The 17,738-nt window shown below is 48.8% G+C and overlaps 2 protein-coding genes across 2 annotated transcripts in view; both read right to left on the bottom strand.

Moving 5' to 3' along the window:
• Positions 1-78: 78 nt before the first annotated feature.
• On the bottom strand, positions 79-12,180 carry acsl2 (acyl-CoA synthetase long chain family member 2). The gene is made up of 20 exons (XM_027011214.3): positions 12,071-12,180; positions 6,700-6,905; positions 6,448-6,562; positions 6,111-6,175; positions 5,808-5,909; positions 5,451-5,550; positions 5,187-5,365; positions 4,954-4,986; positions 4,468-4,519; positions 3,930-4,003; positions 3,415-3,492; positions 2,901-3,035; positions 2,499-2,633; positions 2,312-2,407; positions 2,152-2,224; positions 1,942-2,030; positions 1,680-1,796; positions 1,331-1,474; positions 1,082-1,255; positions 79-726 (listed from the first exon to the last, which is right to left on the bottom strand). Exons 2-20 carry the CDS (start codon positions 6,901-6,903, stop codon positions 586-588), a joined length of 2,106 nt encoding a protein of 701 aa, XP_026867015.2. The 5' UTR covers positions 6,904-6,905; positions 12,071-12,180; the 3' UTR covers positions 79-585.
• A 56-nt stretch (positions 12,181-12,236) lies between these two features.
• prkg1l (protein kinase cGMP-dependent 1, like) overlaps positions 12,237-17,738 on the bottom strand; it is a 22,054-nt gene continuing 16,552 nt past the window's right edge. The window contains exons 15-22 of the mRNA XM_081703694.1: positions 17,322-17,461; positions 16,796-16,885; positions 16,354-16,495; positions 16,052-16,215; positions 13,967-14,089; positions 13,039-13,098; positions 12,863-12,929; positions 12,237-12,743 (exon numbers count right to left, since the gene is read on the bottom strand). Coding sequence (XP_081559820.1) covers positions 12,645-12,743; positions 12,863-12,929; positions 13,039-13,098; positions 13,967-14,089; positions 16,052-16,215; positions 16,354-16,495; positions 16,796-16,885; positions 17,322-17,461 — 885 coding nt within the window. The 3' untranslated portion in view covers positions 12,237-12,644. The remainder of the gene's footprint in view (positions 12,744-12,862; positions 12,930-13,038; positions 13,099-13,966; positions 14,090-16,051; positions 16,216-16,353; positions 16,496-16,795; positions 16,886-17,321; positions 17,462-17,738) is intronic.

The following is a 17,738-nucleotide window of genomic DNA, read 5'->3' on the forward strand; positions in this document are numbered from 1 at the left end:
GCACAGAAGGGTAATGACTCGGTTGATGAGTAATTACCCCGTTGAGAAAGTCAAATTAGTTGCGCTGCACACACATCGTTCCATGAAAGTGCGACTTTATTCTTAAAACCCCAGACACCAAATATACGACCGTGGAATCATTGCAAAAGAAAGTCATTAAGCGCCGTCCGTTCACCCCGTGGGAAGCGCCGGTTTCTCCAGCAAAACTGCCCGAGCGCAAACCGCGCGCAACTAGTGCGACGGGCCACGAAGAGCGCTAGTCAGGACGCTCGAGACGATCTCACGGGCCTAAAGGAGCTGCATACAATCTGCTCGTTCAATTAGGCCGCCATGGATTCCACTTTTTAGGGAAAACGTACAACTTGGAGTTGTGGCTCTTGGTTTCCTCCTCGCTGTCGTCACGTGCATGAATAATTCACCAGCAGCAGCGCAGGCTGACTGCGGATCCCCGACTCTCCTCGCGTCCTGCAGCCTGTGGCGCGCAGTGCGCTCTAAAACAGCACGTTTTCCAGTTCGGTAGGAAGGCTACTATTAGTGTTTACCTACAAACGTTAACGGACGAGCGACGACGCGCGTGCCGACGCCCTATACGGCCACTTTGCTGTACATTAGCGCGATCTGCTCGCGGAAAACCTGGCGCAGCTCCACGCGTTTGCTCTTCAGGGTGGGCGTGAGGAGACCGTTACTCACACTGAACATCTCCGGGTGCAGATACAGGTCCTTCACCTGACGGAGAAAGGCACACGGGAACAGGGGTTTGGTGCGTGGCACCGATGAGTGTTCATTCACTCCATTTGCTGTAATCCATCTAAGATGGAACCGTTTACCCTAAACATAGCAGTTCTACACCCCAGGAATCCAAATCCCATAAATGACCCAATTGTATGATTGGGGTGTGTAGCCTTATATGCAGAATTGCATGCCTGTTATAGCACAGATGCATTAATAGCTGCATCTACAACTTAAATATCAGATGGATACAAACAGCACGAGCTAGTGGTTTTCTGGTACCACCAACACCTGGTGGACCCAGGCTGATACCAGCACAGAGGTAAGAGACAAGCATTAGTGCAGGTGGCACCTGTTCGAAGGACTTCAGCCCCGCCTCCTTCCCCATGGCAACCATGTCCTCCAGCACAGCGCTCTTAACGTCGGAATTCTGACAGAGCTCCTCGTAGGATCCCACAATTCCCCTCTCTCTGGCCCAGTCAACAAACACTTCTGGGTCTGGGACCACAATCCCGACCACGCAGGACTGAAACGGAGGACAGAAGCATGGTGAAGCAGAGGACCAGGCTTCAGGTGCCTTAACAGGCAGGTGCGTGCTCACCTGGAGGCTGTCGCCGTGCACGAACACCTGCAACACGGGAACGCTGCGCATGTAGATGTTCTCAATCTTCTCCGGAGCCACGTACTCTCCCTGGGACAGCTTGAAGATGTGCTTCTTCCTGTCTATGATCCGCAGGGTCCCGTTCTAAACAGAGCAGAGAGACGCGTCCGCGTGCTAGTGCTCGGGTTTGCTGTTACGTTTAAATACAGTAGAATTTAAAAAATACAGCACATCCAGAGTGACTGTGGTGATGTGGATGGATGTTAGCAATGCATCATTATAGAAGGCGTGTTGATGTAGCAGTGGGCGGGGCATTGATGTGGCAGTGGGCAGGGCCTCCGGCACTAACCGGCAGCCATTGTCCCACATCTCCTGTGTGCAGCCAACCGTCGCCATCCAGAGCCTGGGCTGTATTCTCCTCATCTTTCAGGTACCCCTGAAACACACTGGGTCCACGGATACAGATCTGATGCACACACACACACATACACACACACACACAGACGATTTCCTTCCTGTGAACCCCTGTACTAGGTGTTTGAATCCAGGTGTTTGAATCCAAATCCAGTCCAGGGTTTTGTAATTACTGCTGTTTAACTGTGTGCATTTACCTCTCCTTGTCCACGCTTGGCGTAGTAGCTCATGTCTGGAATGTCGGCCAGCTTCACCATGGCACAAGGCAGAGGAGGTCCAACATGGCCTGTAATGTCGAGCGCATTACGTGCGTCAGACACTCAGCCAGACGCCTGGCGCATGCGCCGATCAAAGTTGCCACACACGCACGTTCGTGGGAGTACCGGCAGGCTGAGGCGGGGCGTTACCTGCGCTAAAGTCTCCGGGCATGGAGAAGGTGCAGCCTGCCGTGCACTCAGTCTGACCGTAGCCCTCAAATATCTGCACCCATGAAAAAACAAGCTCCGTTAAGATCAGCCCATTCCCCTGCAGCTCCTGTTACTAGTACTGGGACAAACACACACTCACCAGGCAGCCAAGGGTGGCCCGGAGGAAGGAGAGCACAGCAGGGGAGATTGGGGCGGAGGCGGTGAGGATGAAGCGCAGCCTGCCCCCCAGGGTGGCCTGTGGGGGTGGAGAGAGCAGCATGAGTGGGCGCTGGGGATAGGCAGCCCATGAGAGCCCCACGGCACGGGGCAGTTCTGCAGCAGGACACCTGGATCTTGTTGAATATGAGTCGGTCCCACAGGCTGTTGTTCCGGATGATTCCGCTGTTCACTTCGGCCTGTTTGCGCTTCACGGCGTAGTGCAGGATAGCCCTCCTCAGCGGTGACGTCACCGAGCCCTGGATCTGCACACATAGGATGCGTTTACACACCCAAACACTTGAGAGGCCTGGACGAGCTCTCTCATCAACTCCTAAATCACGACACGTGCCCAGGCTGCGTGAATCTGAACCTTCTGGTCCACGTGCCCAACAGACCAGACCGAGCGATGATCGCAAACCAGCAACACCGATAACAGTTGTGTCCTCACCATCATAGATCACCAGTAACAGCTGGGTCAGCACCATCACCTCATCACAGATCACCAGTAACAGCTGGGTCAGCACCATCACCTTGTCATAGATGCGGGTGAGTAGGCGGGGCACCACGGGGAAGAAGGTGGGTCGCAGGGCTTTGATGTCGTCCATGAGCAGGGAGACGTCCCCCTGGTAGAAGCCCACTCTCGCTCCATGGACGAACATGGACACCTGAGGACACATGGTGCACCAAAGAAGGGAGGAAGACCGTAGAGACACTCGCGCATGTCTTATTAGCTATGGGCTTAACGACGCTCGCGTTGTGCCATTTAACTGAAACAGTACAATACGCAACGAAACTTGGATTTTGCTCACATGATGAAGCCAAAACGTTTGCTTATATTAACAGACTTTATGGCAAGATGTCCATGACTCACTGTTCACCTCCTTTAGCTAAAAAAGGCATCTGTGCCCTTAGGACTACGAATTCCCTGCTGCTAGTTCTGAACTCTGATACACTCCCTGACCCTTGACCTGTGGCACAGGGAGGTTCAAAAAGATGAGCCCAGGTGCCATGCTGACGCTTGCATGCTAGAATGGGCAGGCTTACTTGAATCATGCGCTCGAACATATGGGCCAGGGGCAGGTACGAGATGGACACGTCCTCTTGGCGAATCACAAAGAAGCCCTGCAATTACAGACAACACGCATCACCCAAAACGGTGAGACACACAGTCCAGTGGAAACGGGACGATGAAATGCTTAAAACACATTTAAAATGGGCAACTGAATTTTAAAAAATGAATATTTTTTTAAAAGACACCCTGAAGTGTTTTAAGCGTGCGATTTGTCTTCCGCTCTGCCAGACTGAAGAGTTTAGAATTTAGCATCTGATTGGATAAGCCAGTTACCAACATTAGCACCCAACTAAGAGGGGTCACAGAGAGAGAGAGAGAGAGAGAGAGAGAGATGTACAGCATTCTGCGGGTAATGGCGTAACAAGGGGCAGCAAGAAGACAGAAGACACATCTTCAGCGTGTGTGGCAGATACGGACAGGACCGAGGTCTCCGAGGTAATGGTGTCAGCGGCCTGGGGAGCCGATGTTTGAGGAAGAGCACACGGACCTCGAGGATCTTGATGACGGAGGACGTGTTGGAGGCAATGTTGCCGTGGGTGATCATGGCACCTTTGGGCTTTCCTGAACGAACAGGAAACGAATCGTTTACCACAGGTTTCCTTCAACACTACTGCTCCTAGCTCAACACACTTTATCAATGTGTGGTGTGTGAAAATGTTGACATCACCAGTTGTGGTGTGATTGGATATTTAAAGTCACAGGTCAGACTTGAGCACTTCTGTTTCTGATTTAACATCAGAAACTAAAGCTTTCTAACTGACGGAGACGTAACAAACAAGACACACCCATCGGGACATTTACGGCATTTAGCTGACGCTTTTATCCAAAGCGACTTACAGTTATGACTGAGTACAACTTGAGAAACTGAGCGTTAAGGGTCTTGCTCAGGGGCCCCAACAGTGGCAACTTGGCAGTGGTGGGGCTTGAACCGGCAACCTTCTGATTACAGGTCAAGTACCTTAACCACTGAGCTACCACTGCAGCCGCCAACACTAGCTTGTAGCAAACACTAGCGATGTGTGTACCTGTGGTCCCGCTGGTGAAACACACGACCGCCAGGTCCTCAGGCTCAGGGGGCTGCAGTAAAACACGCAAGCACTGCTTCAACACTCGGAGCATTTCACCAGACAACCACATTAACACGGGCGAGACTTCACGGAGACGCCTGCTCAGGACAGATCTGAGGAAGTCTGCGCGTTTGGGCAGGCGTGGACCATGTGACGTCAACCTTCTTTACTTAGTCATCTGTAATTCTGAAGCCAAATCTAGATCACAAATACTGGACCTCGAGTAGACAGTCTTGCGAAACGGATCAATTTAACATTAATAAACAATAGGATTTGGGACACAAATATGCCCAGGAAGACAGATCATAATCACATACGTGAAGGATCTTGGACTAGTGACCAAAAGTGCTATAACTTGACGCATTCTGGACACAAGGACACTTGAGCACTGTCTTGCAGCTCAGCACCCCCTGGTGGAAGGAAAACATTTGAGCGAACACTTACTATTGGAGCGCGAAGATTATCCCTGCCCAGAGCCTGCCAGGAAACACAAACAGATTACTTTCACCCCAACATAACAGGAAGTGCACAGGATGCAGTCCCCATCAATTGAATTAACTTACTATTACCATAGGCAACCATCAACCTTCTTCCTGTGCTCAAACACTGTCTCTGGTGACTGTGTATGCACAATGAAATGTGTCAAAGCAGTGATTTGATCCCACGCCCCCTCTGACCATGAGCTGCGACAGGTGCAGAACTTCCACGCCACAGTTCCTCCCCCGCTCCACCAGGGCAGCGCTGATGGGGTTGAAGAGCACCAGACAGGACAGAGCGGGTGTCACCCCAGTTTCCTTATTCGCAAGCATGGACTCGGCCTTCTCCATCTTGTCGCAGATCACCAGAGGGATCTCGGCTAGGCAGAGGCACAGAGGTAAATATTAAATAAATCGGCTCTGCAATGAGTGTTAAATGGTACACACACACACACACACCCCTACCTAGATTGAGGATGTGCACCATAGCTTCCAGGCCCAGTGTGTCATACAGAGGTACCACGGCCATGGAGAAAGTGTAGCAGGCCAACTCTGCAATAACCCACTGTGACCACCAGAGGGAGTCAAACGACAACAAAGCTAGTGAGCTTCATGCAAATTTATAGGCTTTAATTCCCTTATGATTAGTCATGTCAGGCATGTTAGCTATACACGCGTTTGGTCGTAATCGTTCTTCAAAAACATTCTGATGCTTGTGGTCCAATAGAGAGAGGCAAATAAGCTTGTGTGTGTACATAATTGTACTTCAAAAAGATCCTGATGTTTGTGGTGCAAATATGAGCTTGTGTATGTGTTTCATACCTCTGGCCTGTTCTGGGAGAAGATTCCTATAAACTGCTTTGGGTTGGGCTGGCATCCCTTTGCCAGTAGTCCTGAGCCGAGCACCTGGGCCCTGTGCGTCACCTGTGGCGTGATAGCACATGACCAGATGTAATACAGGATTTGAAGTTACAGGACTGTATGGCATGATGGGGGAAACCTCAGGTAGGTAGTTGTGTGTGTGTGTGTGCGCACACACACACAGTACTGCAGTCATCTTCTGTTACAAGGGATTTCTGCTCACCACATTCTAACAAGCGTGTTGTGAACAGGCTGTAGCCTCACCTCGGTGTAGGAGATCCACTGGTACGGTTCTCCTGGCTTCCTGAACCCCAGACACGGCCTGTCCCCTGCGAGACATCTCAGGATTAGGATAGGAGAGACAGCAGCCGACCTGCCAGGGCAGCTGCTGCGCAAACCAGCTTTGCTTCGCTTCCAGTGCCAGCAGACACCTCAGACCTCACACCTGCTCCGTTCCTGGAGCGGTCGGCCGTGTGCCAAAGCCCCTAAAAGATCAGCCAGTCACGGTGTGGTGATGCACGCAGGGGGTAAAAGGAGCGAAAAGGGAGCTGCCCTGCCCAGCCCACAGTGCCTTAATGGCTCCAGGGACAGCTGCACTTGCCTGCTATCCTCAGCCCTCTCTGGAACATCTCGTAGGCCGTCTTGGTGTCCTCATAGTAGAAGTCCAGCAGGTTGTCGTCCCTCAACAGTGCGGATCGCCGGCAACTGGCATCCCCCTGAGGATCACACACAAACACGGCGGCTTAGCGGAAGGAGCAGACACGGCCACACGTGACGTAGTCAGGATTCCGGATCGGGGCCCCAGCAGATCTGGTGTAGCGCGCTAGGTGGTCTCCGGGTGAGCGGCCTTTACCTGGACTGGAACGGACTGCGCTCGCAGGTCGCAGGGCGGCCGGATGGACCGGGGCCGCGTCAGCAGCCAGTAGGCCGTCAGAGAGGCCAGTGCTCCGAGGCCAAAGAGCGAGGGGAAGAAAGAGGGGAGCACACTGCGAAGGTCCTCCAAGTCCGAGCGCCCCACTCCACCACCGAGGGAACAGAGCCACTCCCGCCACTGCATAGCTGAGAGAGCGAGAGAGAGAGAGAGAGAGAGAGAGAGAGAGAGAGAGAGACTAAACCATTATGTATCCAAACCTTTTTCCACCAGCACAAAAAGCACTTTCTGCACATTTTAAATTCTGAACCCCAGAGACCCAAACCCTGCCTGGGTGTCTTTAGCTGCAGCCAAATGTCCCCTCCCCGTTGCGGTAGGCCGGGCGCTTCCCCTAATGTGGTTTAAAGCTCACCGTGTACACACAGCATTTGGCCGACCTGCTGAGTCAGGTGTGTTAAAGCTGCAAAAATTACAGATGGAATGTGATGACAGTCCAAAAGATGGATTATTGTTTTATATGTTTATTAGATTTTTAATTCCCTCCAGTGTCTTCAACACTAGGACCACACTGAAAATGGCTAACAAAGTGCTGGCCACACAGGGCAGACACATGGCCAAACTTCTGAGTCTTGTTGGCATGATTGGTTGCTGATTGGTTGGATTGCAGCAGGCGTTTGGGTTACCCTCGGCCATTTACAGACACAGAACTCACACTGACATGGCAGGAAATGGAGTCAAGGAGGACAAAAGAAAAAGAAGGAGACAGCAAATGAAGAGAAAGAAGAAATGGATGAAGTGTTGAGCTTGGCGTCGAGGGAAGCTCAGATCATCCCTCCATAACGCACTGCTTCTGTGTGTGCGCGTCAGGGACACAGTAGCAGCTCTCTAACGACCAACCACAATCCCGATGCGAGTGCACGTCTGAGAGAGAGTGACCGGTGCGAGCGACGTGCGCACTTAGACACCAATAACCCCAACAGCGGGCTGCCCCATCATTCCCGTGCGGGGCCGTCTCCAAGCCTGTGGCATTCCGGCGCGCTCCTTTTCCTGCTGTGCTATTCATTACAGCACAACAGCCCTCCGCCCTCGTCCACCCACTTTCACCTCTCACCCAGTTCCCCCGCCCCCGCCCCTCACTCGCTCCTCTTAATGTCAGGAATAAAAGAGTAACGTCATCACCCCTTAAACCATCCCACTCCGTCTCCATCGCAAAACGCCAACGCTGCCAGCACCCGCTGCCCGGCTTCGTGCCAGTTACTACCTCTTCTAACTCCTTACATCCAGAGACTCCCAACAACTGCATCAACTCTAACGCTCACAAAAAGCAGCGAGTGGCGTCAAACTCGATTATTTGGAAATACTGAAAATAAAACGGAAGACAACGCCGCCGCCGCCGCCCAACCCACAGCTTGGCTCACAATCAAATACCCAACGCGACGTTTAACGCGACTCCACAGGGCAGCCAAGAGCCCAGCGGAGGGGCTGACGGGCGGCTCTCCGCTCCCCTCTCCTTCACAGCTCCGCGAGGCTGCAGATAAACGCGTCTCCCGCGCTCCCTCGTGCACCCGCGATAATAAAAGGCGCTCTCGTGCGTGCACGCGTTAATAAAAGGCCCTGTCCCGAGTGTGAAGGCCTTGGGAGAGAAGAAGACCGGAGCTATTGCGCCGTCCGGGGGTGGGGTGGCCGCCGAACAAAAGCAGTCAAACACAGAAGCCATCAGTCAGCCGCCCTGCTAAAAGCCAGCGCGCATTCCCCGAGGAAAGGGCCAACTTCGCGCGCGGGACACGGCACCTGGCAGAGCCCGAAACTCTGCGATAAAGTCCCGCAGTCAAGGAGGAATATTTGCGCCTTTAAGGAATCCTCCCTTACCGTTGTAACGCTCTCACCGAAAAAGCTGGAAGTACGCAAATATAAATACACCACCACGAGATTACAAATGTCCTGTGAACAACAGGTTTACCTGTTCCCAAAGATTTTTTTTTGTCGATTTATTTATTCACAATCAAACATAAAATACAGCATCATACTTAAAAATCCACTAAAAGTCCAGGACAAATAAAATATCACGGTCACCCCATGTAACAATTACATGGGAGTATTTTAAAGTTCATAAAAATGTCCGTGATAAAATGTCCATTAAAAGATCGCACTCGGCCCACTGTGCCTGGGCAAACGAACAAACCATAAAACAGTTAAAACGGTCTCCCCATAAGACAGACAGACTATAAAACACCACTAAAATGCTACCACCATAATAGAGATAAAGTTTACATTTAAAAAGTATATCCATAGTTAGTTAAAAAAAACAGGGCATGCAATGATAAAATAAAAACACGATAATAAATAAGTGTTAAATGTTAGGTTTAAAAGTATAACTAAAAACACACACACGCTTATTAGTAAAAAACTGGACATACAATTTCCATCTAAAACCCCGTTACATCATGTGGCTCCATCATGGTGGATAAAACAAAGCAGTGGTTCGCTGGAACCACCGGATGGAGCAGAGTCTCAGCTAAATTTTAAAACCTTTTTCAACTAAAACCCTAAAAACTTCGGGGGGCCTACAGCTCGAAGAGGCCCTTCCACCGCTCCTTCGCCGCGTCGTAGTCCCACCGAATGACGTCACGCTCCATCCTGAATTTCCAATCCACACAGACTTTCTTATGCAATCCCCAGGTGTCCAGGCATGTCCCCTTTTGGATGGGGCTGGTCCTCGCATTCCAAAGTTCTTTTTTGGCGATGCTGACCAGCTCCCATATCCGGGACGCGAAGGAAGGCCCGGTATCCTGGGGCCACCCCTGCAGGTCCAATGCCCCGCACAGGTCGGCTACCTTGCTCCAGACCTCCTGCGCATACCCACAGTCCCAAAAAACATGCCTGAGGGTTTCTTCTCCAGCGCAGTCGAGCCGTGGGCAACGCGGGAGTCTAGTAAGCCCGTGCCTGTACAGAACGTGTGTGCCATGCACGCACTGCCAATTCAGGTCCTCCAGCCAGTTGTCTAACCCTTTCGGTGGTACTCTGGACCATGTGTCCTCCTCGTCCAGGCCCACAACCGCATGAGTCCCCCCCATCCTTCTACAAAACCCTATGCTTGACGAGGGTCTTGGGCTGTAGACCCACCGGGAACGATTTGCTCCATCCAACCGAACGCTCACAGTGCTCCGGCAGCGTCTTGGCCTTGGGGCCGGAGTTGGACCAGTTGACGCAATGGCCAGGACAACCACAACTGTATAAAATATTGATGGGGTGCTCGAGGGGAGCAGCCAACTGTGCAAAGAACAGGCAGTCCAGCTTGAGGGGGAAATCGGGGACATCCCTCCCAACCTTGTCCTTTCCCAGGTACATAACTTCCCTCCTAACATACCCATACCTGCCCCCCCCCCCCCCCCCCGACGAGATTGAAAACGTTTTTCGTCATTTTTACCTGTTCCCAAAGACACTCTATTAATGACTAACATTTAAATCTCATGCGCCTTTGGATGCGCCGGCGAACGAAACACTCCTGAAAGGCGAATACGCTCGTCCATGACGGTCACCGGAGAAGACAAGTCTGGTTCACGTCTACTGCGCACGCGGAGCAAAGGGACGGAGCTGGGGACGAGACGCTCGGGCGCAGACTGCTTCCACGGGTCGTGGGCGAGCGCGCGTAGCGCTCGAAAACCGAAACAGCCGGTCAGTTTGGCGACGCCGACGAGTCACGATCGTTTATTGGCCAGGGGAAAAGTCTGTCAGGACATATGGAATGGGTGTCGGACCAAAAGAACGCAAGTGCTCAAAATGAGCCTCCCCGTCAATGTTGCGCATTTGTTTGACGAGCAAACCAAGTCCCCCCCCTGCTGCTTTCGCGTACAGGCTTCCACCTTCCACACCTGTCAGACTACCTCTACAATTACTCATCATCGATCAACACCAGATCACATAACCAACTCCATGACATTCGACGGTGTGTGATTGATTGCGTTTCCATTGTTTTTATTTGCCCTTTGCTCCTTGTATAGCGCGCGGGAGCGTGCAGCTCCGGGCTTCGCGCTAGAGCGGTTTTGCCCGCGAGCGCCACCCAGGCTCTGGCGTCAAAGCACGCAGTGGCCAGCGACGGAGGCGCGAGAGGCTTGTACGTCGAGCGACACGGACGGTCCAGCAGGACTCGGGGTTCCTGTGCCGCTTCGTTAGAAGGGCGCGGGAAAAGCGAGGGACCGGGCAGCTACGCAGACCCGGCGAACGGGCGAGACGCACGGGGCTGACAGGTCAATGGTCCGGGTGTTTTCCGGCTGCGATTCCTAAATGAAGCGTGAAGAACAAGGCACTATAAGACTCAGACACAATAAGGGGGTTCTGTGAAGGGGACAGGCGGTGAGGAGAAAGATGCGCATTTCATTAATCTGCTGGGACGGGCTGGTTTTCAGCACAATACCGTAAAAAAAGCTATTGGCAGCGTATGCTTGAGCCCTTTGGAGAACTAGAAAAACGTTAGCCGATACTTTTGGCATTTGTCTAAACTGGACAGACGACTCTGGGCACTAGCAGTACGTTTGAGTCACTGGTAGCGTTTAGCCTGCTGGTGTGAGACGTATTTTCACACATCCTGCCCAGGTGCGATGCATCTTCCCATGTACACTGGGGCAGAACAAAGTGAAGAAATGCTTGTATTGCACTGGAATAACTAACCACACAATGACAGGCCACGCACGGTGGTGTCTTCCACTTAACTACCTTCGCTTTCATATTAAAAAAGGAAGGTTTTTTATGAGTAAGGTATACATACGTGATTTTCCAGTAGCGCTGTGTGAGCACTCTCTCTCTGCTCCAGCACTAGCTAAAGGACTGTGCATGTTATCATCGGGCACGCCAAGCAAACAGCCCGGGACGAAGGATGCGCGTTTTACGCGGCCTGTAAAGACGCGGAGCTTAAATACTGTGTTTAATTTTTTTTTAAATCATATTCGCACGATTTGTATCTCCGGTTGTGTCACGATAGCAAAAAAAATAATAAATTAAAATACAGAGAAATCCTTTTCCTGTCGTGGTAAAAGTGGCTATGATCGCAAAATGCATCCACGTGCCATGCTTAGACGCTACCGACACGTACTGCAAATAAAACGTTACCTTTACGGTTTAACTCTAGCCAGTGTAAAACTTCGCCTGATCCAGCCTTACCTTTTGTGAAAAGCCCAGAAACGACACACAGTAACCGGTGCGTGTGTGACCCGACGAATGAATGAATGAATCAGCTCTTAAACGCCGACGCCTCGCAGAAAACATTTAAGATCTTCGCACGACAGTGTCGGGAGCCTCCGAAACGTTATGCGCGTTTTTTTTTTTGTTTTTTTTTTTTTAGGAAAGCTGGTCTTACCTATAGTGGACGTAGCTCGCGCCTCTTCACAAAGTTTTACTTTCTGCAGACGCCGTGGCGACTAAATCCCAGCTGGCCCCTCGTGCCTCCTCGAACCACAAACCCGCCCTCGCGCCCTCTTTAACCGGGGATGACGTCACAAAAACTTAGGCCAACCGGAATAAAAGTGTTTACACTATAGACTTTATATTTTGCATTTTTGCATTATTTTTTTGCTAATTATTATCCGTCTCGCCCTGACGGGTAATCACAACATTTTCTTCACAACTTTCTTTCGTGCTGAAAATTTGCAACCCGTTTCACCCTTTTGTGGCACCACGGTAATTCCACATTCATGTCACATCTACGAGCTTTACTGGGAAGATAACAGATAACACCCAAACATTAGAAACAGGATGACTGGACTGCGCCACAATGATCACCAAGTACAAAGGAATTCCCTTTTCAGCTTTCGCACGCTTGCATTCGGTGGGCGGAAACAATCCATCACGAGATGAACTAGAGCGCTCTCAGTATTAAAGACGTTCGTTAGGATTTGTCCATCTGCCTAATCCATATCTGACCAAAGGATGGATCAGAAATCCTTGTCCCAGTCCGAGTCGTCTACGGGAGATAAATTTGTGTGGCTCTCGCTGCTAGAACAGGCGCCACTACAATCCAATAGACTGTGAACCTGCGATGCAAAAACAAAAAAAACAAAAAATAGAGCAGGTTGAGCTTGACAACGTAAAAGGTTTCTTGGTGAATTTTAATAATGTGTGTTTTGATGGGAAGAGGGCCTGTGTTGCCTACATTTGGAACTATTGGTGGAGTGAGTGAGCCCATGAGGAGACCTTCCCAGTCAAACCCCTCGAAAAACCTGAAAAGCGTCAAAAATCAGACAAAGGCATAATCATTGTCTCTCCTTCCACCCTGTCTGTTTTGCTCTCTAACGAGTGCTCGCATTTCACCTCTCACGGGGTGCTTACTTGTGTCCACGGACGTCCTTGAGGAGGGTCCCACAGCCCAGTCTCTTGCTGGGGTCCTCCCTGAAAGGGGGATGATAAATGAGCAGCATCAGACAGACACACACACCCTCCTAAAGCAGAGCACATCTGTTCTGAGAGAAGAGACAGTGTGTGTGTGTGTGTGTGTGTGTGTGTGTGTGTGTGTGTGTGTGTGTGTGTGTGTGTGTGTGTGTGTTACCCTGAATGACAGAGGAATCAATTCCTTTTCCTCCAAAAAGTAGCTTTTAAATAGCCTTTTTGGGGGAGGTATACAGATTACCACAAATATGCCAACACATATTTAAAGGAGCAATCAGTCATTTTTACCAGCATAAAGTAGCAAACAATATGTCTGAAAGGGATTTTTTAAAAACATTTTTTCCTGCCCATGTGCTGCTCACATGAGATCAGAGGGCTTTGTAGTTCCTGAATGATCAAGTTTATGTTCCATACTGTGGGACCTCCACATAGACGCAACCATGTTTAATGTAGATTTAGAACGGTACCTCTGATACATCCAGGCCACTAGGTGTCAGTATAATGGCAGTTTCATAATGTGAAGAAGAATTACTAGAAAAAAAATATTGCTCCTTTAATTGATAATGTAACAATATTCCAAGACATTAAAGGCTCACACAAAATACATGATGAGAGTAAGGTTCAAGCTATTCTCATCAATTCGTTGGCCCTATGTTGTATGGCCCCATTATTTTAATGATTAATATAACAACATGAAGTGCTTGTTTAGGAATTTCCTCCAATGAGAGTCAAGTGTCTGAGCAACTCGCATGGAAACTCAGCCATCGTCTGAAGCGGAGCAAACCCCTGGCTGTCCTCAGAGCTGCAGGGCACAGACATGCACTGTCAGTGTAAGTGGCACAAGCACATCGCTCTTGGACCGCGGCACTACCTGCAAAGCCCCTTGACGAGTTCGGCCGCGGCTCTGCTGATCGACCTCGGGAACTCCACGGCATCAATCCCCTTCAGAACCGCTGCACAGGTCTTTAGCAGGTCGGCACCTGTGAACGGGGGACTGGGGAGGATCGGGGACACATGTAACTCCACCACTGCAAAAATCCACATGTGTACACTGGATGCACATTTCAAATATGCACACTATAAAATGGTTACATGAACATGTATGAAAGCTGTGTTTACTAAATGATCTTATATATATAAAATGTTTTCTTATACATCCACAATTCGTCTTTTTTTATGTGTCACACAGTGACCCTGACTACGCTCTGCTTGCATTCTCAACTCTTGGATGGATGAAAGGTTTGGAATTGACGGTCAGTGTGCTTTTTGATGAAGGCGTTGTGCCGTCAGCTCCAGTGGAGAAGATAAATAACATAAACAGTGTGGCGTGCTCTCCCGCTTTCTCCTCGTCACCTGCAGACCCATTAAACGCGTTCACGCCCGCGGTGGGTTAGGAACTCACACTCAGTATTCTTTGTGCCAAGCGTCTGTCCATCCGCTTTGAAAAAGAATATAAATACATTTTAGTCCGTTCAACAGTCTTCGGGTCACGTGACTTTTTTATTTATTTAATTTTTTTAGAGGTACGGGATCTCACATCAGGATTTGTTTCACATGTAAATACAGGACAGAAGATAAACGTTTTACAGTGTGTGGAGAACTGAGGGAGGAACCGGCCAGTGCGAATATTAATGAGATTCCCTACAGTTCTGTATGTCTTCAAACCGGAATAGTAGAAGACGTTTGCTCTTCCTAAATGTGTAGAACAGCCAGTTCTCAGTAACTTTAGCATTGGACAGTTTCTCTGGAATTAATTTATTAATTTATTAAGAGACACTATATGAGAATTCATCTAAAGGGAAATCTATTTTCTCTGGAATCCATTTAAAGAGTCATTGTATGAGAATTATTCTAAACAGTCACTGTAAGGGAATTATTTTAAAGAGTCATTGTATGAGAATTATTCTAAACAGTCACTGTAAGGGAATTATTTTTAAAGAGTCAGTGTACGAGAATTATTCTAAACAGTCACTATAAGGGAGTTATTTTAAAGAGTGATTGTATGAGAATTATTCTAAACAGTCACTGTAAGGGAATTATTTTAAAGAGACATTGTATGAGAATTATTCTAAAGATGTATCTCCTTTTTGTTGCTAAAATGCTAACACACTCAGGATCCCGTTTTAATATGCTTATTATTTCTGGAATCATTTTTAAAGTTGGGAATATCAGCAATACTATGCAGTACAGCCACTCTGTAACCAGCATATTTAAAACCTGTCATTCCTTACCAGCATTCAAAAGACAGCTTCATGCCTTCCTGCTATTTTAATGCACCTCACTCAGTTTTAGGGAATGAATAACAGTTATGGATACATTTTTTTTAGCAGCCGAGCTCGGTTTTATTTAGGAAATAAACAGGTGTGTGCTGCCTCTTCGTACTGACATATCAAAGGCATTCAACACAGCCGGTTACTCACCTCTGCTACCAAAGCTGGGTTTGACGGCTCAATCTGTCTGTAACAGGCTTGCTGAGTCTTTGTGTGTGTGTGTGTGTGTGTGTGTGTGTGTGTGCTTGTGAAGGCGGATATGAGTAATATGAGTTGAGCTGAAATATGAGATGAAAATGAATACCCGCGGAACCAGACGGATAAAGAGAACATTTAAAATAGATTGTGAGGAGCTAAATCTGTGGGATTCTCCATATGTTTCCCTGACATAAAGACGCTTCTAATTAGTTATAGATTAAACCATAGTTCAGTCAGATTAGATTTATTCATCTATGGGCGAGTTCACAGATTTGACTTGTCTTTCAGCTCTTTTGTGATGGTTCTATAATAATGTGCTTGCAAGGTTTTAACAGAATAGACGCTATTCCCACATTAGGTGACATTTATATTTACATTTACGGCATTTGGCAGACACTCTTGTCCAGATTAGGTCTAGTAGTCTAAAATAGAGATTAGGTCTAGGTAGTAGTCTAATAGAGATTTTGTAACTGAATTGCCAATCTCACCTGCCGTTGAGTAGCTCATACACAAACACCCCTAAACCCCAGAGGTCAGCGGGCAGGCTGTGACCTTTCTGCAGGATGACCTCTGGGGCCTGGTGACCTGGTGACCCACAGAAGGACCAGGCCCTGTGCAGAGAGTCCAGCTTCTTAGCACAGGCAAATCCCGACTGGGAGAGAGAGAGAGAGAGAGTTGGTGAAGGGAGGGGCTCATTAATGTCTAGAACAAAAATTTCCTTAAAGAAATGGCAGATTTATCAAGAGCATTTTCTCATTATTTGCCAGTTCTGAAGCATTGGACACCACACCAGCTTGGCGTATCCTCTCTGGTCCAGCAGGACGTTTTCTGGCTTGAGGTCTCTGTGAACGACACCTCGGTCATGGAGGCAAGCCAGAGCCTCCAGCACACAGGCTGTGTAGAAGCACGTCACGCTCTCCTCAAACGGACCCCTGAAACGAGGACGGACTGTCACTCATGGAGAATAACTTAACCCTTTAAACCCCCTCCCTCGTCCCAAACCTGCTGCACAGTGACTGCTGACTTTAAGGTAACGTACAGACTGAATACAAAAAACGTACAGCTAATATATCCAGGATGCAAAGCCATGTGGAAATGAAATATTTTGCAATCAGACAACAAAAATAATATTCTGCAATATATTACTTTTGTATAAAAGCACAAATAACAAATAATCTAATGTTTAGGTTTTGAATTAGATGTAGGAGTTTAGGAGTTTAGACCACAGCCACCTGTCTCTTAGCAAGGTCCACAGATCTCCGCCTAAACATGCCTCCGTCAGCATGTACAGACACTTAGCATCTCTGAAAGTAGAGTACAACCTGAGAGGAGAGAAGACGTGTTTTCAAATGGATGCGCACAAGCTCAATTGTACAAAAAACAGAATCCCATATAAAACCGTTCATTTAGACACTTTGGGTGATATACCGCTAACTCAGGGATAATCCACCTAAGATCTTATGTCTGCGAGTGCATAGCCGCTGCAGAGAAGTGCTTGGCTTTGCTAGTTACGATCGTTTCTCGGTTATTAGTGACATCCCTGCAGAGGAACAACCTGCAGAACATAGGATGTCTAACTTCACTCTGACCCCTCACAACGGTGTCCGAGTGGTCTCCCTGTTACGATGCCACCTGCTGAGACGGCAACGGTAAAGATGCTATTTGTTGAGAAGGCATCGTCGAGGATCTCTTCTTTAGCTTCTCCTTTAGAAGTTATGGGCAGGAAGTGTTCGGTCAACATGGGTATCGAGTCCACACCTGACTATGAACGGACAGTGGGCATCCATTGTGATTTGTTTTTCGGCCAGGACTCGTTCTCTTTGGCTAGGGCTCACTAATGCTCTCTTCCGTATGATCCTCAGCGCCAACATGCGGCTGGCGTCCTCTTTCAGATGCACCTGAATGGGAACACAACAGTAACAGGTCAAAATTCAATGAGATGTTTTTTGTTTTTTTTTAAATACACTTTAAGCCACTGCAGTTCAGCTGTGTTCCATTAGCATGCTTTCGCTTTGTATCATAATACACTGATCAGTTAGTCACCTGCCATCTGATTCTGTTATTTTATTATTCAGTCATTGACAGATGTCTGCTTACTAAGTTTAATATACGACATATATTTCAAAATGGTGGGCCTACTCTGGACAGTATAGATATTAAAAGTCAGTTCCAAGA

The sequence above is a fragment of the Electrophorus electricus genome, chromosome 20 (genome assembly GCF_041902795.1).
Source record: "Electrophorus electricus isolate QZ-2024a chromosome 20, ASM4190279v1, whole genome shotgun sequence".
Taxonomy (NCBI): Eukaryota; Metazoa; Chordata; class Actinopteri; order Gymnotiformes; family Gymnotidae; genus Electrophorus; species Electrophorus electricus.

Coding starts and splice junctions, on each gene's coding strand:
- acsl2 (XM_027011214.3), bottom strand. CDS start 6,903: ATGCAGTGGCGGGAGTGGCTCTGTTCCCTCGGTGGTGGAGTGGGGCGC. Junction 5,910..6,110: donor AGTGGATCTCCTACACCGAG/GTGAGGCTACAG, acceptor ATCACGCCACAG/GTGACGCACAGGGCCCAGGT. Junction 1,475..1,679: donor ATGTGGGACAATGGCTGCCG/GTTAGTGCCGGA, acceptor TGCTCTGTTTAG/AACGGGACCCTGCGGATCAT.